At 60.4% G+C, this 23,200-nt stretch overlaps 1 protein-coding gene across 10 annotated transcripts in view; it reads left to right on the forward strand.

The window, feature by feature from the left end:
- Nucleotides 1-23,200, forward strand: part of LRP8 (LDL receptor related protein 8) — a 66,964-nt gene that overhangs the window by 24,958 nt on the left and 18,806 nt on the right. For 2 of the 10 annotated variants that reach the window (XM_056122188.1, XM_056122192.1), the window contains exons 3-11: nucleotides 7,062-7,184; nucleotides 12,819-12,947; nucleotides 15,331-15,705; nucleotides 16,162-16,284; nucleotides 16,714-16,845; nucleotides 19,095-19,133; nucleotides 20,047-20,166; nucleotides 20,332-20,457; nucleotides 22,724-22,898. In XM_056122188.1, coding sequence (XP_055978163.1) covers nucleotides 7,062-7,184; nucleotides 12,819-12,947; nucleotides 15,331-15,705; nucleotides 16,162-16,284; nucleotides 16,714-16,845; nucleotides 19,095-19,133; nucleotides 20,047-20,166; nucleotides 20,332-20,457; nucleotides 22,724-22,898 — 1,342 coding nt within the window. The remainder of the gene's footprint in view (nucleotides 1-7,061; nucleotides 7,185-12,818; nucleotides 12,948-15,330; nucleotides 15,706-16,161; nucleotides 16,285-16,713; nucleotides 16,846-19,094; nucleotides 19,134-20,046; nucleotides 20,167-20,331; nucleotides 20,458-22,723; nucleotides 22,899-23,200) is intronic. The other 8 variants (XM_056122191.1, XM_056122193.1, XM_056122195.1 and 5 more) reach the window with 6 other exon arrangements.

Raw genomic sequence — 23,200 nt, forward strand, 5'->3', positions numbered from 1 at the left:
CTCGACTCTCTAGGGGGTGAAGTTAGCGTCCCAGGGGGTGGCCAGGCGCCCCCATCCTTACCCTGCGCTCTGCCCTCTCTTCCAGGACCGAGGGGCACCAGATCCCCAGGGACCCGGGCAGGCTGAGCTTTGGAGAGCAGCTGAATGCAGCCCAGTACTCAGCTAGCTGAGCAGGGATGGCCCAGGGGCTTAGGGAAGGCCGGGCGGGCTCTGTGTGGGCCTCTCGGGTGATAGAGCTCCCAGGCCCGAGCCCCTTGCCCGCCTTGGTCCCTCCCACATGCCTGTGGCCCTCTCCCTGAATGCCCGTCATCGCCCTCCTCACTCCTATCGCTAGGCTGTTGCCACCTCTTTGAACCGTGTCCCCCTCCTCCAGGAAGCCTTCCTTGATGCCGGGGCTGCTTCGGTTGCCCTCCTCTGGCTTCCTGACCACACAGCGGGTCCAGGACTGGGTCAGGGGCCGCCCTCTGCTCACTGGCTTGGAGATGGGAGAGCAAATGAGGGGGTGTCAGAGCTCTCATGTACCCGAGCATCCTCCTGCTCCACCCGCAGGCCTGACTCATGTTCGTTTGCGCCCCTCCACCCCCGCCCCCTACGCTGGGCTGCCGAGAGAGGGACAGGCGAAGGGATGGGATGAGAGTTGTGCGGAGGCGGAAGGATGTGGATTGTCGCAGGGGTGGGGAAGCTGGGAGGTGCTGAGTGATCATAATAATTTCCGAGCGGGGCGCTGGTTCCCACACAGCGCCCGCCACCCCCGGGGGCTGCCACCTGCCCCCACACAGCCGTGCCTGCAGCTTGCGCCACCCCCAACAGCCCCGTGTGAAGCCCACCGGCTTCTCATGACCACCCAGAGTTTGGTGATGCAGGGGATTTTTGCAGGTAAGGCTAGTGGGTTCAGAGAAGTCGTGTAACCAGCAAAAAGTCACACAGCCCAGCAGGAGCCGAGTCTGTTCAGCCCTGTTTGCTGCTCTCCTCCTTTCGTACTCGGAATAGCGGCTCCCATGTCCCTCCTCCGCGATTTCCCATGCAACACTCCTTCGATTGGCCCCTCCCCACAGCTGTGGGAAGCATGGGTCCCTTGTGGTCATCACCTGTTGCCATGGTGCCCGAGGATGACAGTGAAGCCCCTGGTGACTGCTGCGCCCGCACTGTGGGGACAGACTCACAGAGATGGGCATTGTCTGGGAGACCTGGCACAGAGAGACATAAATCCCTGGAAATAGGGGCCACAGACTTGAGCCCAGCTGGGGGGCCCCCAAGCTGGAGCCAGGGCCCCCTCAGCGTGGAGAGCAGAACCAGCATAGCTGCTCTCTGCCTGGGCCTTTGCAGTCTCTCCACGGGCCCCAACACCGGCTGCCCTCTAGGACCCCCTCTTGTGCTCCTGGCACTGGTGTCAGGGGAAGCGACCAGCCCGCTGCTCGAGGAGGGGGGACTTCGAGGGGCACACAGGACCACTACACAGTCCCCAACCTAGAACTTTCAGGCTACCTCAGTTTCCCCAAACATGTCAGTTTCCCCCACAGCCCCGGTTTATCCTAGTGCCCATTCACGGCGTGTTCCCCGAGGCACAGCCTCGTCCTAGGGCCCTGGACAGCAGTGCTGTGTCCCTGTCCTGCCGAGGTCCACGTGCTCTGCCCAGGGGGTGAGGGGCCCAGGGCCCCGGGAGGACTGGACTGGGCACTCCCCGTGCTTCCCACCCTGATCATTTCTGCTCCTCATGTCTGCTGGGCTGAGCTGCACCCCAGAGACCGTGGGGTGTCCCTAGGAGGGTGGTGGGGGCCAGTCTGGAGCCCATGTCAGGTGTGTCCAGGGCCATCAGGAGGGTCCCCCAAACCTGCTCTTCACGACGGGGGTGGGACTTCTGCTCCTCTGGCCTCCTGTCTGCTGCTGGCCAGGGCTGGGCCAGGGGAACGCCACAGTCAGCTTAGGACCCCAGAATGCTGGGAGGAAAGCCCCGGGGGGAGGGGGTGTCCAGTTCAGGCTGAGCCTCGGAGTCCGCATCCCTGCTTTGTGGTGCAGGGGGCAGCGCGGTCAATGTTGCCTTGATGAGCTCCGTGGAGATGGGCCCATAGCTGGTTTACCATGCTGCCAGCTCTTCCCTGCTGCTGAGCGTTCGTTCTGTTTGGGGCACCCTGACGGGGGAGGGGGTGTCTGAGTTTAAAATGGGGTCCCCTGTGCTCTACTGTGAACATGGGGAATCACTCCTGGACCTCACGTCTTGTGCCAAGTGGGGGCATAACAGGCCCATAACCCAGCTGGGAGGTGAGACACGTCACTCAGCGCCCTGGAAAGCTTGATTTTCAAACCAACAAACTAGAGCTGCCCCCCGCACCATGCCCCCCCTGCCCAGGTGCCCCATTCTAGCATCCACTGATTTAGATCATCAAAGCCAAGATGAGGAGCAGCATCCTATTCAGAGCACCCCCCCCCCGTGCCAAAAGTGGGGACCGGGGAGACTCAGATCGCCTCCAGCTCTGCACCCCTGCCCAGGGCCTGTGCTGGGCTGAGTATGACTCGGTGCCCACTCCTGAGCCCCACCTCTGCATTTGCCCCAGCTGTCCCCGCCCGCCAAGGGCACGCAGGACCCCGTCTTCTCCGCTTCCAACTCAGCACACACCGTCAGACCTGCAGCCACTGCTCCAGGCCGGGCATCTGTCTGCCATGTGCCAAGCCATCCCAGGCTCTTCTCATGCTGTCACTTGGTGGGAGTGCCCTCGTCCGCCTCTCCCCGTGCCCTAGATAAGAAAGCAGAGACTCCCTGGCTCGGGAGCACCCCAAGGTCAGAGGGGAACAGAGCTGCGATTCACCTACCCCTGGGGTCATCCCTGCCTCTGGGCTGTAAGGGCCAGGCCTGCTGGTGTCTCTCCACTCCAAGCAGACTGGCCTTCCTGGGCCCTTCATCCTTCAGTAGGGTTATATTGTGCAGTGCCAGCATCAACCCAGGGCGTCACCAGAGCAAGGCATGTCCCTATCACTGAGTGGCATCTCGAGCTCCCTTTTATTTATTTATTTTTATTTTTTGCTTTTTGGGTCACACCCTGCGATGCTCAGGGGTTACTTCTGGCTTGGCTCTCAGGAATCACTCCTGGTAGTGCTTGGAGGACCATGTGGGATGTTGGGAATTGAACTCGGGTCGGCCGCGTGCAAGGCAAACGCCCTACCCTCTGTGCTATTGCTCCAGCCCTCGAGTTCCCTTTTATTTTTTTTTCCAATTCTAAAATAATCGTTTTCAAGTGAGCCCCGATTATTCTTTGATTTTAGGGACAGCTGACAATAACACTAGATTCAGGAGTGTCGCCTTGTCAGTTTGTGGGGGCCGAGAGAGGGCCCACGGGGCGGGAGCACATGCTTGGCACTTGGGAGCCCCCACCCGACACTGCCGGCTGTGACCTCCTGCGGCCCAGTCGTGGTGCCCGCATCCCGAGTCACTAACCGTGTGCGTTGCAGAACTGTCGCCATGTGTTCAACAAACACTCAACCACACATGGCTGCACGTTGATTTTCCCGCCATGAGAACTTTTAAGATCGCTGTCTTAGCAACATTTAAATGTGGTGGACAATTATTATTCACTGGACTCACCCTGCCCGGCGCCCGCCCACCCCCAGGGCTTCCCTCATAACGCAGAGTTTGTACTTTTCCACCCCTTCCGCCGTTCCCGTTACTCCCCATCCTCACCCATCTGTTACCCTTTTTTTGGCTTGTTTTCGTTTGAGACCACCTCCTGTGGGTGCTCGGGGCCTCCTCCTGGTCCTGTGCTCAGGGATCACTCCTGGTGGGGCTCGAGGGACCATTTGCAGTGCGGGGAATTGAACCCAAGTTGGCCGCCATGCAGGGCTAGTGCTCTAACCCTGCGCTATCTCCCCAGCCCCTTCTGTTCCCTTATCTGTGAAGTAGGTTGCGTTGTGTCTTCAATTCCACATGCTGGCATATCAAGGGACACTTGTCGTTCTCTGGCTATTTCCCTCAGCATTCTGCCTTCACAGTCCGTCCACGGTGTCATAGGAAGCAGATTCTATGCGCATGGGGGCTCAGTCCCATTCCACGGTGCTTTGAGTCCCGTGCGTGGCTGGACGCTTAGATTGTCGGCACCACTGCAGAGAACGTGGGGCACAGAGGGATGTTTCACTTAGTGTCTGGAACTGCTGAGTCACACGCCAGTTCTATTGACTGGTGGGGGGAACCGCCCTAGAATTTCCCCTGGTGATGCTCTGGTCCCCATTTGCATGAGGGGTGCACAGGGCCCCTCTTCTCTTTCACATCCCTACAGCAATTCTGTTTGAAAACAGACCTCCTAAGAGGTGGAGGTGATACGTCCATGTGGTTTACTGTTTGCTATTGATACTTTTCATGTCCCTATTGCCCCCCATGTCTTTTTTTAATTATTATTTGCTTTGGGGTCACTCCCGGCGAGCCTCAGGGGTTACTCCTGGTTCTGCCCTCAGGAATCACTCCTGGCAGTGCTCGGGGAACCATATGGGATGCCGGGGATCGAACCCTCGAGTCAGCCGCATGCAAGGCAAACGCCTTACCCACGATACTATCGCTCTAGCCCTGCCACCCCATGTCTGTTGGGGTAAAGTCCCTTTAGCTCATTTTATTAATATTTTGTTTCCTTGGTGCCGAGGCATGTGCTCTACCACAAAGCTGCATCCTTGATTTCCTGTTGTTCATTTGCTTTGGGGCCACACGCAGCGGCACTCAGGGCTCATTCCTGGTGGGGCTCTGGGGACAATATGGGGTGTCAGGGATCAGACCGGCCAGGCTGAAAACCCTTCCCCAGCCGTATTATCTCTCTGGTCCTTCCCCATGTTATTATCAGATTGTTGGTGTTTTTGCTGCTCAGTGAGTGGGTTCCTTATACAGTTTGGTTACTGGTCCTGCCTCAGATCCGTGATTGGCAGGCTTTGCTCCCTATCACAGGCCGCCTTTTCATTCATCCACGGTTCCCTTTGCTGGTTAGGACTTTTTCCCTTTGTCATCCTGGTCTTTCAGATTTGCTTCCATCGACTGTGCCTTTGGTGTGAGATCAGAAAGACCTTTGCCAAGACCTGCCCCCCAAGTTTTCCCCTAGGCATTTTTTTTACTGGGGGTCAAGCCTGGCACTACTGGTGCTCCGGGACCAAACCCAAGGCCCATTGTGCAAAGCTTGTGTTCTGGCCCTCAGAACTGGATGGTTTCGGATCTGCCGTGCCCGTTTTCCCTGTTCATTCTGAGTTGATGTTTCTGTATGGTGTAAGTGAGTGTTCAATTTTATTCTTTCGCAGGTGGTTGCTCAGTTTCCTGAAGAGCCTGTTACTACCCCCCGCCCCACCCCCGGCCCGGCCCTGGCTCCTCTCTCAGTAATTGGCCATACATGTTCACGCACGGACCTATTTCCCAGCTCTTTATTCTCTTCCGTTGGTCCGTGTGTCTGGTGTCATGCCAACACCAATTTGTTTCCATTGCTGGAGCTTCGTCATGCGTGGAGTTTGAAGCCAGGGTGCATGAGACTTTTCGCTTTGTTCTTTTTCATGGTGCTTTGGCTATGGGGCGGTCTTTGGGGGTTCCAAACAAGATTTGGGATTGTTCTATGTCTGTGAAAAATGCCATTGGAATTTTGATAGGGACTACGTTGGATCCGGGCAACCTCGCCTTAGCTAGTCAGTGTGGACATTTTGACAATATTCTTCTGGCTTCTCTCACCGTGTATTTGGGGTTCCACCTCCAACGTACAGGTTTCTCACTTCCTTAGTTAAACTTATTCCTAGGTAGTTTATTATTTTTGATGCAGTTGTGGACAGGATTGTTTTCTTAATTTCTTTTTCTAATAGTCTGTTGTCACTGTAGCACTGTCCTCCCATTGTTCATCAATTTGCTCGAGCAGGCACCAGTAATGTCTCCATTGTGAGACTTGTTGTTACTGTTTTCGGCATATTGAATATGCCATGGGGAGTTTGTTTGTTATCAGGATATAGAAATGCCACAGCTTTTTTTTTTTGGTTCTTGATCCTGACGTTATAACTGTATCCAACTTTACTGGCTTATTATTCTAACAGTTTTGGTGAAATCTTTGAGCTTTCTAGATACAGTATCTACAGATGGTGAGAGTCTTTCCGCATCCCTTCTAATTCGGATGCCTTTTATTTCTTTTTCTTGCCTAATTGCTCTGGATGGGAGTTCCAGTACCACATAGGATAAACCTGGCAGAAGTGGGCGTCCTTGTCTTGTCCCTGATCTTTGAGGAAGAGTTTTCCTCCCGCCACGTTGAGTGAGCTGCTCACGGGCACTTGGCGTGCCTGCCCTTTATTCTGTGGTGGTACATTTCCTCCAGACTCTCTGTTGAGGTGTTTTTTTTTCAATCATAAATGGGTTTTAATTTGGTCACAAGCTTTTTCTGCATCTATTGAGATGATCATATGATTTTATTTTTTTATTTTGTTAATGTGGTTTACAGATATCTGCATCACATTGATTTGCAGATGTTGAGCAGTCTTTGCATCCCAGAATAAATCCCATTTGATCATGGTGGATGATTCTTTTAATGTATCTCATACCTTATTAATCTTGTCACTAAAGTAATCATTTGCTCTTAGGATTCATTATCACCAGCACCCTGATGATTGCATAAGGGGCCTTGATTTCATTCTGATTGAGGAGACGCAGAACAGCCATGTAAAGGAACTGAGAATCAGCTGAAGGGCTAAATAAAGCAGTTGATGCAGGTGATCAGGGAAGACTTCCTGGAGGCAATGATAGTGGAGCTGGACTTTGGGGTAAGCTAGGAATGTCATAAGGACCAAGCATTCCCTTGGTGGAGGGATCCTGTCACCTGTCGGACTTGCACACCTGGAGGGCCTGGAGTCACCCGGCTCCACCTGACTCAGGAAACACCTGTGAAATCAGTGACCCTTTCTTTCCTGTCCCCCCTGGCCATTGAGGCACTGGTGGCCCCGTGGGGCCGTGAGAGGTCATGGGGTCCAGCTTTCAGCCAGAACACACTCCGGGCACCTCATCAGCCCCAGGCCGGGTGCCCTAGAAAGTCCCCACGTGCCCACCTGCCTCACGCCCTCCTCCTTGCCTGCAGCCAAGAAGATCTGCACAGACACAGACTTCACCTGCGACAACGGCCACTGCATCCCCGAGCGCTGGAAGTGTGACGGCGACGAGGAGTGTGCGGATGGCTCCGACGAGTCCGAGGCCACCTGCAGTGAGTGCTGCCCCACAGCCCAGCTTCCTCTCAGGGAGGGGCGTTGGAGAGGGCAGCTGGACGGCCCCTGGGGTGTGTGCAGGCCGGTCCCAGGGACCTTCCCCCATGCCATTGGCTCTGCTCCCCTGCCCTGGCACCAGCCGCTGCACTAGCGAAAGTGGCCGCGAGGAGGACCCTGCTGCCATTGACCGGGCTGATGGTGGTCGCTCGACCTGGTCCCAGCGGTCAGTGTGACCGCAGGACCCTCCCCAGGCAGGGAATGTCGCCAGCGAGGGCGCTGAGGCCTGGAGAGGCTGGAGGGGCTGGGCCGGGCGGGTGGGGCTGGCCTCAGTGGGTCCCAGCTGCCCTGGCAGGGCGGAGCACCCGCCCGAAGCCCATCCCCAGATGCAGCTTCCCGTCTCCTAGCAACAGAGCCTCCGGCTCCACGGGAGGGAGTAGGGACACTCGAGCCAGGCGCCCCTCGATTCCAGCCCAGCTGGCCCTGCCTCCAGGCCCCACTGCCCTGCCTTACCCCCGCCCCCCGCCCGGAGCCTGAGTCCCGGCAGCAGCGGCGCGTGGGGTCGCGGAGGCGTGGACGCGAGGCCCAGGCTGGCCGGGCTTTGTCCCGGGCTCCAGCTGCAGAAGGAACAAAGGAGCCCCGCCCCCGGCTCCTCCCCTGCTGCGGGGAGCCGAGGAAACTGAGGCGTCCGGCTGCTGGGCACTGGCCCTGGGGGCGGGGAGGGGGCCGCAGCCGCCGTGGGCGCGGGGTGGGCGCTCGCACGCAGGGTCGTGAGTGGGGGCTGCGATCCCGCGGGGAGCAGCCCCACCCCTCTTTGCACGGATGTCGCTTTCCATCACCCCCACTCCTCCACCCCTTTCAGGCTGCCCTGCCCCTAAGGTCGCTGGCCCCGCCCGCTGCTGCCTGCCCCTCTCCTCCCCCCTCACCCCCTCCTGCTGCCCGCCAGGGTGCCGACCCGGCTGACCCTCGGGAGCAGTGCTGACCTGTTTGCCCTCTGAGATGACAGACTGACAGAGCCTCCCCAGCCCCCTTCCTCCTCCCCCAGCGGTGGGCGGAAGTCAAGGCCAGCTCTTCCAGGGGCCTGCTGGGAGACCCTCCCTTGCCCTGCGCCCCTCTGGGCCCGGGTTCCTAACGTTCCTGAGACCAGATTCTTTAGGATGCCTGGGCACTGCGGATACGGCTTCCTCTCCCTGGATGGTGCCCACTTCCTGGGGCAAGGCCAATGTGGAGGGCTGCCCGGAGGAGGAGGGATAAGGGAGGAGGGGTATGGGAGGAGGAGGAGGAGGAGGCTGGCCAGGCAGGATTGGGGGCAGCAGGACCTGGTGACTGACTTGCTCACAGCCTGAACACGGTCAGGAAACCCACTGCCCACCTAATTGGCGTTGCCATAGAAACTGCCACAGCCCACCAGGTCCCTGTGCCAGCTCCCAGTGGTCCCTGTTCTCCCCGGGAGGAAGCAGGGCACAGCAGGAGGGTGGGCTAGATTCCGTGTCTGAGGAGCTCAGGTTCGAGACCTCTAACCTTGAGGCTTCAGGCCCGTGGGCGCCCAGTCTCCCTGTGCCTGGCTTTATCCTGCTGTAAATGGGTGGGGGAGGGGTGCGGTTCAGCCGAAAAGCTTGCCCCCCTTCCCTGCGTGTCAGTGCCAGTGACCCTTGAGCCCCTCTGGGCCTGGGGCGTGGGGCGCGGGAACACCCCCATTTCCCACGTGCCCCCGTGTCCTCTGGCTCAGGGTCTGTCTCGGCAGCCAGGGCGGGGACATTTGCCTAATGGAAGAGCAGCTCGATAATCAGAGCTCTCTGATTGGGGGCGTCCCATCAGGGTCCCGCAGAGGGGTGGGGGCAGGGCAAGGTGAATGGCTGGACCCTCTGGCTGCTGCATTGTTGAGCTTCTAACGGCCTGTGTCTTTGACCCCCAACCCAAAGGTGGGACCCCTGGCCAGCAACCCTTCCTGTTACCAACCAGGAAGTGGACCCTAAAATTAGGAACCGACTCACCCCAAGTCCTGGCCCAAGACTAGAGGCAGCTAGACCTGTCCCTACTGTGCGGGTCCCGCCTCTGGGGCTTCCTGGGGCAGAGGCCAGCTGAGTGACACAGGGAGTTCCTACCCCGCGTCTCTGGTCCCCTTTTGCTGGCCTGACACCCCAACACACTCTCTGAACCTCCGCCGAGGCCCCTCCCTGCAGGCAGCAGTTTCTTCTTCATTCCCGAGCTCAGGCATCGGCCATGCCAGTGGCCTTGGTGTCTGGGCACTCGGTGTCTTCAAGCTGTTGTTTCAGGCCTTGGCTGGCCCTCAGGTGCTCCTGCTGTCACACCGGGGCTGTCCTTCCTGCCTCCCAAATGCGAACTTGGGGCAGAGGGTTAGCACCCAGACAAAGCATTTCACATCGCACCCATGAAAGAAAGAAAGAAAAAAAGAAAGAAAGAAAGAAAGAAAGAAAGAAAAAGAAAGAAAGGCTGGAGAGATAGCATAGTCGGTAGGGCGTTAGCCTTCCATGTCCGGGTTCGATTCCCAGCATCCCATATGGTCCCCTGGGCACTGCCAGGAGTAATTCCTGAGTGTAGAGCCAGGAGCAACCCCTGTGCCTTGCCAGGTGTGACCCAAAGGGCAAGAAGGAAAGAAAGAAAGAAAGAAAGAAAGAAAGAAAGAAAGAAGGAAGGAAGGAGAGGAGAGAGATGAAAGAGTGAGAGAGGGACAGGGAGATGGAGGGAGAGGTGGAGAGACAGGGAGGGAGAGAGGGAGGGTGAGGAAGGAAGGGAGGGCGGAGAGAGGGAGGACCGGGGGAGGTGCAGGGGCTCCCCTGCTGCCGTGCTCATCATGCAGAGGGTGAGGTCTGCTTCTCCACTTTGCTTTTTGTGGGAGGAAACAAAGGCCCCTGTTGGCCAGCCCAGGGGTGTTCCAGGCTCTGAGGCCAAGGGCCCCAGTTTCCTCACTGAGCCCCAGACCATGGCAGGGACAGAGACTCGGTGGACGGCAGTGGCCAGGCCAGGGCCCTCTGAGCCTCCTCCCGGGACCCTCCTGTTGTGCAGGAGGGAGAACGGCACATGGGGGGCTGAGAGTGGCCTTGGTGCCAATGCCCGGTGGCACGGGGTCCTGACCCTTCTGCCCAGTGCCCACTTGGCTCTCACGGGCCTGGCAGGTGCTGGCCCCGGTCTCCAGGACTGCGTGTCCTTGAGAAGCCGTCATCAGAGCTATGTATTTAGGGGCGCAGCCAGTGTCTTATTAATTATAAAGAAAGGAAGCAGACGGCTTGTTTGATCATTGTCCTTGCTGAAAGGTTACGCAATTAGCTGTATAAATATTCATTAAAAGTTCACGCGGCTGCCTGCAGTGCCGGGGTCTGCAGAGGCTGCCCCTCGCACCCCGCTCCCTAGAGCTACGGGGGGGTGCGTTCGTAGTCCCTTGAAATTCCGGACCTGAGTGGGGGGCCAGTTTTGTGTTGCCTCTTGACCTACCCAGGAGATTGTGGGGAGGGTCCAGTCGATGGAGCCTGGACTCCACCTCTCTCTGCTGTGCATCTTTGGAGCAATTGCTGGCCTCTCTGAGCCTGGGGTTCCTCGTCGGTAAGATGGAGTGTCTTCCTGGAGGGCTGCTGCTCCCTGCCTGGCACAGCTTCTTTCTCCTTCCCTCCTTCCTTCCTTCCTTCCTTCCTTCCTTCCTTTTCCTTTTCCTTTTCCTTTTCCTCCTTTTTTTTTTTGGTGGAAGACACACCTGGCAGTGCTCAGGGGTTACTTCTGGCTCTGCACTCAGGGATCACTCCTCGCAGTGCTAGAGGGACCATTTGGGGTGCTGGGCATTGAACCCAGTTGACACATGCCAGGCAAGCACCCTATCCACTGTACTATTGCTCTGGTCCTGCAGGGTTCTTTGAAAGGGGGAGTCTGCACCTTCCAGGGACAACTTACCTAGCCCCTTGAGGGTGAAGTGGGGCTATTTCAAGTCCTCCTGGCCCGGCCTGCTGGCCTAGCACCAATCAATTCTTCCCCATTTCCAGAGGCCGGCTCTGGGGTTGTTAATCTCCCTGCACACTCCCCCCACCGCCGCCCCCATCCCATTGCAGACCCGAGGCGTTGCACACATACCTAACACCTGTCCCTTTTGTGGGAGAGAAATTAGAAGACACGCTAGGGCTGGGGACATAGTTCCAGTGGTAGAGCACACACCGAGAATGTGTAAAGCCCCGAGTTCGATTTCTGCCACCACAGGGCCCCTGAGCATGATGGGTAGGGCCCTCCTGACCCCCAAGCATCCTAGTTGAACCAAGCTCTCAGGCACGGTCCCGTACAAAAAGTAAGTAGGCTGGAAAGACGGCTTGGTGGGCTGAGCATGTGAAGGAGGTCTGGTTCAACCCCTTGGCACTGCACAGAGCTGAATCCTCCAGCAAAAACATTGACAATGAAAGATGAGCTCATCGCATCTTGCTGACTCACGGGATGCCAGCCAGGGCCGCTCTTAGGAGAGCATCAGCTGGGTGCGATGCGGGTCTCAAGGTCTGGATACAGGAGCTGGGGCCAGGAACCCACAATCTGTTGGATGAACCACCTTGTTCACGAGATGAGTTCCACGGAGTGACCTTGGGGCCATGATGTGTCTACCCAGAGGCCTTGACCCAGACGCCCCCTTTCTCCATCTCAGTTCTGCAAACTGCAGCGGGAAGTGGCCGGGCTGGCAGAGCAAACCAAGGGTGTAGGCTGTGCCAGGGCCCGCAGCAGACACAGCGTGTCACCGCCTGCCCCACTCAGCCATGCCCGGTGCTGCCCACCACCTGTATACAGTGGTGCTTAATAGGGACTCAAGTCCTCATCCCTTCTGTGTGGACAGCAGGCAGAGGAACGCTTGCGGTGTGGGGGCCTGCTGTTCCACACAATACCCAAGCATGTCACTTAGCTCTCGGGACATTCTGTGAGCGGGAGCCGTGTCCCCACCCACCTGGCACAGCCACGGCAGGACTGACCCCACGCGGCCTGACCCTGAGTCCTGCCCCTGACGTCCTGCTGGACTCTCATGGGGCCAGACTTCTAGCCCTGTGCTCATCATACCCTAGGACCCTCTGAGCTTGGGCCTCTGGGGACCCCACAAGTGTAGGAAGTCAGTCCTGGGGTCTGAGCAGTGTCTGGGGGTCCCCAGGGGAATCTCAGGGAGATGTACCTCGCCAGCTCTGAGAATCAGGGTGCTCATTCTTCCAAACTGAGACCCCCCCCACCCCTGGGCTGCAGCCCTGCCCTGGGCCAGCCTCTGGCCGCATTGCAGAGATGGAGCCCGGGCGCGCCAGGGATTCTGGTGTCAGCCGTGTGCTCAGCACGGACAGGAGCCAGTGGGTTATGCTGGGGCGCGGCTGGGTTCTGTGAAGGCAAACGGAAACCCGCCTGGCATCTCTCTGGGCGCACAGCTGAGAAACACGCCAGGGCTTCCCTGGGTGGCTGGACCATAACTGCTGCAGGCTGGGAGGATGCGCGTGGGTCTGGGGCCAGGGACCCCCGCAAGGCTGCTTGGCAGGACGCTGGTGGGTCAGCTGTAGCTCTGGGCAGCTAGAGGGTGGGGTGGGCAGGTTCCTCCCATGCTCAGTCTGAGGGCCACGGGGCAGGTGGCACAGGCTGGCAGCGGGCCCCTTGGCTGAGCCCTGCACGTGTCTCCGCAGCCAAGCAGGTGTGCCCTGCAGAGAAGCTGAGCTGCGGCCCCAGCAGCCACAAGTGTGTGCCTGCCTCCTGGCGCTGTGACGGCGAGAAGGACTGCGAGAGCGGCGCCGACGAGGCTGGCTGTGCCACCCGTGAGTGCGGAGAGGGGCTGGCCAGGAGGGCCGGGTTCCGGGGGAGCTGAGGTGGGTGGGGGCGGCGGAGAGGAACAGACAGTGACCCCCCCTTCGCCACGGGCAGGCACGTGGGACACATGGTCTTTCATCCTCCCAACCACCTCACGAGCAGCCATCATCATCCCCATTTTACGGGTGAGGAAACTGAGGCTCAGACAGGCGTGGGGGCAGGGCCCGAGGCTGAGGGAACGGAACCGAGGTCAGACGCAGGGCTGGTCAGCGCGGCCATCCGCACCGTCCACTCGTCCTTCCCATGCATCTCTGGGGCCTGTGAGCAGGTGCAGGAGAGCAGGGCTGGGGGTGGGGTGGGGGGCGGAGAGAGGGCGCAGGGTCCTGGAGGCTGGTGACCGCTGCTCGGATCCCGGCCTGGCGCACGCGGCCAGCAGCCTCAGCGGGAACAGATGGCGCGGCCACCGCCACACTCACTGGCCGAGCTCCACTCGCAGGATTAGCTCCCTCCCGGTGGGGGGCCCGGTGGGGAGCGGAGCCTTGTTGCAGCGTGGACACAGCCCGCGTGCCAGGCTCTGGGCACATGATGACGTGGGTCCCAGGCCCCCTCCCTCGGGGAGCTCGGGATTACTGGGGAGGGACAGGAAAAGCGGCTGTGACGATAGGCGAGCCAGGGGCATGCCTGGGCTGGGGTCCAGGGCTCGATCGCACTTGCCACCCCAGCCTCCACTCCACACTCCCTCCATTTGCATCCGGTTCATGCTTCCCAGCCCAGAGAAAATACTGTCCCCTGCGCTGGTTCTGGGCCACCATGTTCTAAATTCTAAGTCTGGAGTTGGGATGGGTCCCAGGCGGGCGGTTCCAAAGCCTGAGGGACAGACACGGAGCCGTACTCGTTCCGGGGGGCCTGAGCCTCCTTCCTGCCCCACATCACCAGCCCTTTCCTCAGCCCCAGAAGCTCCAGGCCACCAGCGTGGGGGCTAGATAGTTCTGACCTGGCCATGTCCGGCAGGAAGGCCCCTGTCAACTCCTAGGGGCGTAGGGGTGGGGGCTCTGGGGCTTCACTTCCCAGACAGGGGAAGGTTATTCCCCTTCTCTTGCTTCTTTTCGTGGGTGCTGGGAGTGGGCTGGCAGGGGAAAAGCTTGAGGATGCGGGGCTGAGAACAGCTGTCAGGTCTGCAGCTTGGCGGAGCTCAGCAGAAAGCACCGTTCCTCGTGGAGCTCAGACCCCTCTGAGTAGGGGTGAGAAGGCCGGGAAGGCCAGGAACTCTCCTAGGACCAGCGCATTCTAGGGACACACTCATGATACAGAGCGTGAGGCCCAGGGGTGGGGGGAGACCAACTGTCGGCAGCTTGAAGGGCTGTCAGCGAGTCTGCCTCCAGCTGCCTGCACGGTGAAGGGCGGAAACCTATTGTATGTTCAAGAGCAGTGAAGGGGGGAAAAAGATACAATAATAAAACTCGAAAAATAAAGATGCGGGCTCCGGGCGCCGCCCGGTGGCGCAGCTGTGGCGCTGCACCCCGGTCCCGCCGCGGCGGCCACCTGGGGCTTGTGTAAGGACTGCAGGAGGGACGGGGCCGAGCGGAGCTGGTCACCGCTCGGAAAACAGCCCGTCCCGCGGGAAGGGAGGGGACGGGAGGGCCTCGGGGCAGACCCCCGGCCGCAGCCTGAACGGGCCCTGTGGGCGCTCCTGCGGGGAGGTCAGCTCGGACCCCACCTGCTGCAGAGCCCGGCCCGGGCCGAGCTGGACCGACTGCCCCGGGCGGGGAGGTCAGCTCGGACCCCACCTGCTGCAGAGCCCGGCCCGGTCCGAGCTGGACCGACTGCCCCGGACAGGGAGGTCAGCTCGGACCCCACCTGCTGCAGAGCCCGGCCCGTGCCGAGCTGGACTGACTGCCCTGAGCGGGAGGTCAGCTCGGACCCCACCTGCTGCAGAGTCTGGCCCGGGCCGAGCTGGACCGACTGCCCCGGGCGGGGAGGTCAGCTCGGACCCCACCTGCTGCAGAGCCCGGCCCGGTCCGAGCTGGACCGACTGCCCCGGGCGGGGAGGTCAGCTCGGACCCCACCTGCTGCAGAGCCCGGCCCGGGCCGAGCTGGACCGACTGCCCCGGGCGGGGAGGTCAGCTCGGACCCCACCTGCTGCCGAGCCGGCCCGTGCCGAGCTGGACCGACTGCCCTGAGCGGGAGGTCAGCTCGGACCCCACCTGCTGCAGAGTCTGGCCCGGGCCGAGCTGGACCGACCGCCCGAGCTTGGGGGGTGGGCGCGCGCGGCGCGGGGCGGGGCGCGGCGGGGCGCTGGGCATCCGGGCCGGGGCCGCGTGGGGGCGGGGCGCGCGGGGGCGGCGGGAGCCCCGTGCCCCGGCGGGCCCACCGGCTCTCTGTCCCGCGCAGTGTGCGCCCCGCACGAGTTCCAGTGCCGCAACCGCTCGTGCCTGGCCGCCGTGTTCGTGTGCGACGGCGACGACGACTGCGGCGACGGCAGCGACGAGCGCGGCTGCTCCCGGCCGGCCTGCGGGCCCCGCGAGTTCCGCTGCGGCGACGGCGCCTGCATCCCCGCGCGCTGGGTGTGCGACGGCCAGCTGGACTGCGACGACCGCGCGGACGAGGCGGCCCCGCCGTGCGGCCGCGCGGGCCCCGCCACGGCCGCGCCCGCCGCCTGCGCCGCCGCCGCCCAGTTCGCCTGCCGCAGCGGCGAGTGCGTGCACGCGGGCTGGCGCTGCGACGGCGACCGCGACTGCAAGGACGAGTCGGACGAGGCCGACTGCCGTAAGCGCCCGCGGGGGGCCGGCGGGGCTGGCGCGGGACCCCTCCCGGCAGCCTCCCCCTGCGCGCGCTCCCGCCCCTGACTCGGGCAGCGCCAGCCCTGCCCGCCCCTCGCCAGCAGCACCCCCCAGGTGGCTCCGGCACCGTCCCTCCCGCCACGTCCTGGCTCTCCAGCAGCACCCCCGACCCCCGGACTCCTGGGGGCTGGGAAGGCCCCCACGGCAGCAGGGAGGAGGGCTCGCGGAGGGGAGGGCTGGCAGGAAGAGCGCCAGGCTGCGCCCCCCGCTCTGAGCTTCAGTCTCCCCATCTGTACTCGGGAAGTGGCCTGGCCACTGTGTCCTTTGATGGCGCCCAAACTCTAGTCACTGGCTCTGCTCTGGCCAGGGTGGGGTGAGGTGGGGGGAACCCGCAGTGCCATCCCACGCACGCCTGACTCTCTCCTCTCGCCCTTGTCCGCAGCGCTGGGGACCTGCCGCGGGGATGAGTTCCGCTGTGCCGATGGCACCTGTGTCCCCGCCATCAGGCGCTGCAACCAGGAGCGGGACTGTCCCGATGGGAGCGACGAAGCCGGCTGCCTGCAGGGTGCGTGTGCACTGAGTCCCCTGGCCCCAGGGACAGTGAGCCACCCACCCCACCCCAGCATCCCGCCCGCTCCTGAGCTCTGGGTGGTGAAGGACTTTGCAGCCTGCCCCGGAGGCTGGAGGACTGCATGGAACCAGCCCCGCCCTGTCGTATCTGTCTGTTCCCAGGGGCTTCCCTCACCGAGGCCGTGTCCTGCAGGAGCAGGACAGTGACCCTTGGCTGAGCCATGGAAGGGAGGGCTAAAGGGCAGGGCAGGAAGTGACCTCTCCGCCCCAGGCCAAAGAGCAAAGGACCCCAGGCTGCCCCATCCCTGATCTCTGCAGACTGGCCCTTTCCGGTGCAGGCCCAGCCCTGCCCCATCAGTCAGGGCCTCGGGCTCCTCCCTGGGGGCTGGGGCGCTGCCCCCCTGCAGCGCTGTGTCCTCTCCAGCCCCCGCAGAGTCCACCTGCGAAGGGCCCCGCAGATTTCAGTGTAAGAGTGGCGAGTGCGTGGACGGCGGGAAAGTGTGTGACTCGCAGCGGGACTGCCGGGACTGGTCGGATGAGCCTCTGAAAGAGTGTGGTACAGTACTGTCTGCTTCCTGCGCCTTCTTCCCACCAACCACGTGGCCCGGGACTGCCACTGTGCCTCACCCCGGCTCCTCGGGCTCCCCTTCCAGCTCATGTGCCCTCTCGCACGCCGACCTCTCCTCTCCTTCCCCACTGGACCTGAGTGTTTGCCCACTCTGGAACTTTCTCTTTCTCTTGGGTTTCTACACTGCTGACTGAGCCAGGGCCTGGCCCCTGAGGCCTTCCAATACCACACAGGGCCCCTGCAGAGCTAGTGGGGGGCCACAGGCAGAGACAGGCAGGCAGGCGAGACCCCTCTGAGACCCAGCTGACAGGACAGAGAGAGGAGGAGGGGGCCTGTGCTGCTCCAGGGAATGTACCAGACTAGAAGTGTGGGCAACCCAATGTGGGCCCCTGACATTCATCTTGGAGTCAGGATGTGGCCATACCACTGCTTGGGGGACTGAACCTGGGCCACACCCGAAAGCCCTTCCTGGTAGCCCTCCCCTCCCAGGCGCCCAGGGAAGCTACATTCCCACTGACTGGGAGTTTGGGAGGGCCAACACCCCTCATCACCCCAACTGGGAGTTAGGACTAATACCCCCCACTACCCTGACTGGACGATCAACGGGAGGGCCTTTACCTTACCTTACCTTACCCTGACTGGGAGTTAGGCAGGGCTAACACCTCCCGCTACCCTGACCAGGAGTTCGGCAGGGCTAATATCCCTCAACACCCCGACCAAGAGTTCAGCAGGGCTAACACCACCCCCCACCAGCATCCCGACTGGGAGTTAGGGCTAACACCCCCCCAGTACCCCAACCGGGAGTTCAGCAGGGCTAACACACACCCCAGCATCCCAACTGGGATTTAGGGCTAACACCCCCCAGTACCCCGACTGGAAGTTTGGCAGGGCTAACACCCCCCAGCACCCCGACCGGGGGTTAGCCAGGCCTACTAACCCTCTGAACCATCCCTTGCTCTGTCTGCTGCTCATGCCTGTCTCTGTGTGCCGTTGGCCCTGGTGCCTCCCTGGAGGCAGCTGTCCTGAGTTCATGTGTGGCCTATGTCTGTGTCCCAGGCCTGTCTGGGCCTCTGCACGTGAGCTGTGTGTGCATGCAGGGGTGAGCATGTGGGGTGTGCATGGACTGGGAGGGGGAACGGCCATTCTGTCCCCTGATGGAACCTCACATGGAACTTACCCCCTGCCCAGGGCCCCACCTCAGTCACCGCAGGCTGCAAAGACTAAGTGGGTCTAGGGAATCTGCTACCAGCCGCAGTCTGGTTGCTGGCCAGCCAGGAGGTGGACAGGGAGAGGCACATCTGGATCCAGTGTCCTGGGCTTGTCCTGGCCTCCTCAGCCAGGCATGGGCTCTGTTCCCACCTCCTTCCACCGTCGTTAGTCACCCTGAGCTCTCCCACCTGTGCCCCTCCATCAAGGGTCCAGAAATGTCATCAGAGCTGAGTTGTTGCTGTTTCTCAGGAAAGAGGTGGGGTGATGTCTGGAGGAGTAGGTACATGGAAGGTGACAAGAAATGACAGCCCAGGGGTAGTCTGAAAAGGGGGGCAGTGAATGATGAGGGAATGACAGCTGAGGGATAGGATGAGTGAAGTGGTGTGTGAGCAGGTGACAACGACAGTTGAAGAATGGCAAGTGAGACAAGTGACAAGTGAATGATGACCACAGGACAGGATGGTTAGTGAAGTTGTGAGTGATCGGGTGACAGGTGAATGACAGCTGAAGCACAGGATGGCAAGTGAGGTAGTGAGTGACGTGAAGGTGAATTTACAGATGAGGGACAGGATGGTTAGTGAAGTAGTGAATGATCAGATAAATGACATCGGAGGAGACAGAATCGTCATGATGTCGCGAGTGAGCAGATATCAAGTGAGTGACAGCTGAGGGGATAAGATGGTGTGGTAGCGAGTGAGCAGGTGACAGGCGAGTGGCAGCTGAGGGGATAGGATGGTGAGGTAGTGAGTGAGCAGGTGATGAGTGATGGCTGAGGGACAAGGTGGTTGGTGAGGTTGTGAGTGGATGACAAGTGGCAGCTGAGGTACAGGTGGTAGGCTGTGAATGATTGGGTGACCGTGGAGAGCTAGTTTGGTAAAGGAGGGGGAGGGCTTGGGGGGGCAGCAAGGTTCCTGCAGATGGTGCCACAGGGCCATCCAGAACGTCAGGACTCGGGGGCTTGAGGCCTGGGCCTGGCTGTCACCCTGGTTCTCCCATTCATGCTATCACTGTGATTTTGTTCTTTTCAGTTCCATCAATCTCCCGGGGAAACAGAAGGAGGCCCAGGGGTAAAGGGGACATCCCTAAGCTTGGTTCGGCCTGGAGGTGGGGTGCCCACAGCTGTGCATAGCCGGGGCGGGCGGGCAGCGTGGAGCAGCTGGGCACATGGCCCCAACGGCGCCCTTGGTTCGCTTGCTTGGCTGATGGGAGCGGCAGTGCACGAGCCTGCAGGCAGCGGGGCAGCTTGGCACCTTTCTGGCTTGCAGGATTCCACCCCTGTGGTTCGAAAGCCCAGAAGATGCTGTGAGAACTTGGGGCGCTTTGGTCCTGGTCTCCCTGCCCTGCCGAGACTGAGGAGAGGGAGGGGAACCAGATACTCCTGCCCCCTGCCACAGTTGGTTTCCTCTACTCAGCCAAGGGGCCGGGCCATGACTGAGTAGAGGAATCAGGCGGGCTGGCAGGAGAGGGGAGAATCGGACACAGGTGGCAGGGGGCTGACATAGCTCCAGCTCCACGAGGACAAAGGCCCTGGGCTCAGCTCAGCAGCCGCCACTTGGTGTTTGTCCGATGGGGGACAGGGACCAGTAGTCTGTGTCCCAGGAGGGCACCTGAGTCAGGGAGCAGAAATCTGCATGGAAGGAGAGTGGAGGAGGCCATGGGACACCTCCAGGTGGAGACACTAGTTTTGGAGGATTCCCTGGGGTGCCCTGACTTGGTCCCTGCCGGCTTCTCGTCCCTGGGACAATGTGGCAGGAGGGGCTGTAAGAAACGGGCTCGTGAAAGGCAAGCCCCTCGGCAGTGGGGAGCAAAGGACCCGCTTCCTGGCCCTGCCACATCTGTGCAGCCTGGCAGGGTGGCTCAGTGGGACTCCTGCCGCCCAAACCTCTGCTTCCGCACCTGGCTGCCTACCTCTGCCCACCTCTGCTCTGCCTCTGCCCCTGCCCAACCACCCGGCCCTCAGGTGTCCGCGTCCCTCCCCAGGCCTGAACGAGTGCCTGCACAACAACGGCGGCTGCTCTCACATCTGCACCGACCTCAAGATCGGCTTCGAGTGCGCCTGCCCTGCCGGCTACCGGCTCCTGGACCCGAAGACCTGCGGAGGTGAGCCCCTTCCTCTGCACCTCTGCGTCCTGTAGCAATGAGCCCATTCCCCCACGTCCCTCCAGTGGAGAGGCCCTTTCCCCACACCCCTGCAGCGGTGAGCCCCTTTGCCCGTGCCCCAGTGGAGGCAGCCCCTCCCAGGCCTGAGCCCCCCTCTTTCCACAGACATTGATGAGTGTGAGGACCCCGATGCCTGCAGCCAGATCTGTGTCAACTACAAGGGCTACTTCAAGTGCGAGTGTCACCCCGGCTATGAGATGGACGCGCTGACCAAGAACTGCAAGGCCGTCGGTAAGCCCCACCCCACCCCCAGGGGGAGGCTGCAGGGGCCGCTTCTGAAGGGCGCAGGAAGTAGCTGCACTCTGATATGTGGGAGGCACCGACGCACACAGGCGCATGTGCACAGGTGGTACAGCACACATGCGCACACACATGCACACAGGCTCACACATACACAAGCTCTTACATACCCACATATACACACACGTGCACACACATGCATATATACAGGCTCTGACACCCATCTTCAGCCTTAGGAGGAGACTTTAGGAAGACCATCAGGACCTGGAAGAGGCTCTGTCCCTGAGGTCTGTGGCCCCCACCCCCAGAGGCACTCTCTGTCTGAGGACCACTCTTAGCAGCAGGGTCCCCTGAGCTACCGATGGGCCCTTTTCCCCTTGGGTTTTCCAGCTGGCACTTGGCAGGCCACCTGGTCCCTGTCTCTGGGCCTCTGGGCAGAGCACAGGGTCCCCACGGTCGGAAGTGTCTAGCAGCAGGGTATGGGGTGGATGGGAAGGTCTGGAACACAGCAAGAAAATGGGGAGCTGGGGTGGGTTCCGGCCCATCCCTGGCGCTGACCTTCAGGGCTTCCTGCCCCGGTGAAGGTGGTGCCACTGCAGCTGGCAGGGGCAGGGCAGGGGTCAAGCTATCTCAGGGCCCAGCTTCTGGAGTGGTGACCATACAGGAGCCTTCGTGTAGGATTTGGGATTCTCTGCAGACTCCTGTGGTCCCCACTGCACATACCATCTATGCGATTTTCTTTGTTTGGGGGCCACCCCCAGTGATGTTTGGGCTCATTGTCTTGGGGCCATTCCTGGGGTGCTTGAGGGGTCGTGTGATGTCAGGGATGGACCCCGGGTTGTCTCCCATCTGGTGCTGAATCTCACATGAGATGTGCTAAGGCAGGTCGTGTGCCGCATGGCTGTGTAGCGAGTTTCCGGTGAATACGCTGCCACCATCAGCACATTGTGAACTTCAGATACCAAACTGCCCTCGAGAACCTCTGTGTAGGTGTCTAAAGACACATCCAGTCTTTAGACTTCAACTGACGCATTCAGCCAACCTCGTGTTCTCTCTCCAGCACCCCAAACTCTCAGACTAGCCTGAGAATATGCGTGTATGTGCAAGTGTGTGTGTTTGTGCATGTGTGTACATGCATGTTGTCTCAAGCTTCGCAATGTGTGTGTATGTGTGTGCGCATGTGTATGTAGGTGTATGTCTTCAGCCTGGGAATGTTGTGTGTCCATGTGAGTGTGTGCGCATGTGTGCATGTGTGTATATGCACACTATCTCCAGCCTGGGAATGTGTGTGCATGTGTGTGCGTGTTGTGCATGCATGTGTGTGCATTTGTGTACATTATTGTGCTCGTGTCTCCAGCCTGAGAAAGTGTGTGTGTGCATGTGAATGTGTGCGTGTATGCATGTGTGTGCACATGGTGTGTGCTTGTGTGTGTGCTTATCTGTGGCCTGGAAATGTGTGTGCGTGCATGTGTATGTATGTGTGTGTGTGTGTGCTCTCTCCAGCCTGGTAATGTGTATGTGCATATGTGTGCATGTATGCATGTGTATGTGTGCATATGTGTATTCGTGTGTGTGTGCTGTCTCTAGCCTGGGCATATAAGTGTGGAAAGATCACACACATTCCCTGCTGCTGTTGGCTCCCAGTGGAGCAGTCTCTGCACCGGCTCACTGGTCTGAAGACCACAGCCACATCCTGATCTCCTCCACAGTCTCGCCACAGCCCCACTGTGCTGCAACCCTGGCACTTCCGTCATCCTTCTAAAACATCCTCACTCTTTCTGCCCTTCTGGAATATCACAGGGGTCCTGAAGCAGAGGTGGGGCTGTAACAGCTTCCCAGAGGAGCAGATCCCAAAGGCAGTTAGCTCTGCTATGGCTGATGGTGCGGCTGAGGTCTGGGTAGTGCAGTGTGGCCTGGTGGCCGGGGTCTGGGTAGCGCAGATGGCCTGGTGACCTGGGTCTGGTTAGTGCAGGTGGTCTCGTGGCTGGGGTCATGCTATGTTGGAGATGAGCAGTGAGACTGCATGGAACCCTGGGATTACACTGGAAAGCCACTGTGCATATCTCAGAGGACCTCAGGAGTTAGGGCAGAGGGGAAGAGGTCCCTCAGTCAGGTGTGGTTCTTTGAGCCTTTGCTCTTTAAACCCATTGTCCATCTGCTCTGCTAACCCGTGAGGCGGAGGGGAGGGGCCGCTCAGCCACCCAGTCAGCCCCAACCCTGCCCGGCTCTGACCTGTGCCCCCACCCTCGCTTGGCAGCTGGCACAAGCCCGTCCCTGATCTTCACCAACCGGCATGAGGTGCGCAAGATCGACCTGGTGAAGCGCGACTACTCGCGCCTCATCCCCATGCTTAAGAACGTGGTGGCGCTCGACGTGGAAGTCGCCACCAACCGTATCTACTGGTGTGACCTCTCCTACCGCAAGATCTACAGGTGAGCTGTGGCCCCCTCCCTGGGGGTGCCCAGAGGCCAGACCTGGCCACAGTCACAGACAACAAGGGAATGGCCTGAGGCCTCCACTCGCCAGGACCCTCCTCGACGGCGTTGCCACCCCCACTCCCCGTGGGCCCTTCACTGTGGCCCCACAGTCTGGATCTAGGCATGGGTCCAGCTCCTCTCTGTACTTCTCAGTTCTTACCTGCTGCCCTGCACACCCCAGCCCCCTTGGGCATATCTTCTCTTTGTCTTGAGGTCCACTTGGTGGGACAGCTGCTGTCCTGACCTGGGGATACCCA

This window comes from Sorex fumeus, unplaced genomic scaffold (assembly GCF_029834395.1).
Source record: "Sorex fumeus unplaced genomic scaffold, SorFum_2.1 ptg000045l, whole genome shotgun sequence".
Lineage (NCBI taxonomy): Eukaryota > Metazoa > Chordata > Mammalia > Eulipotyphla > Soricidae > Sorex > Sorex fumeus.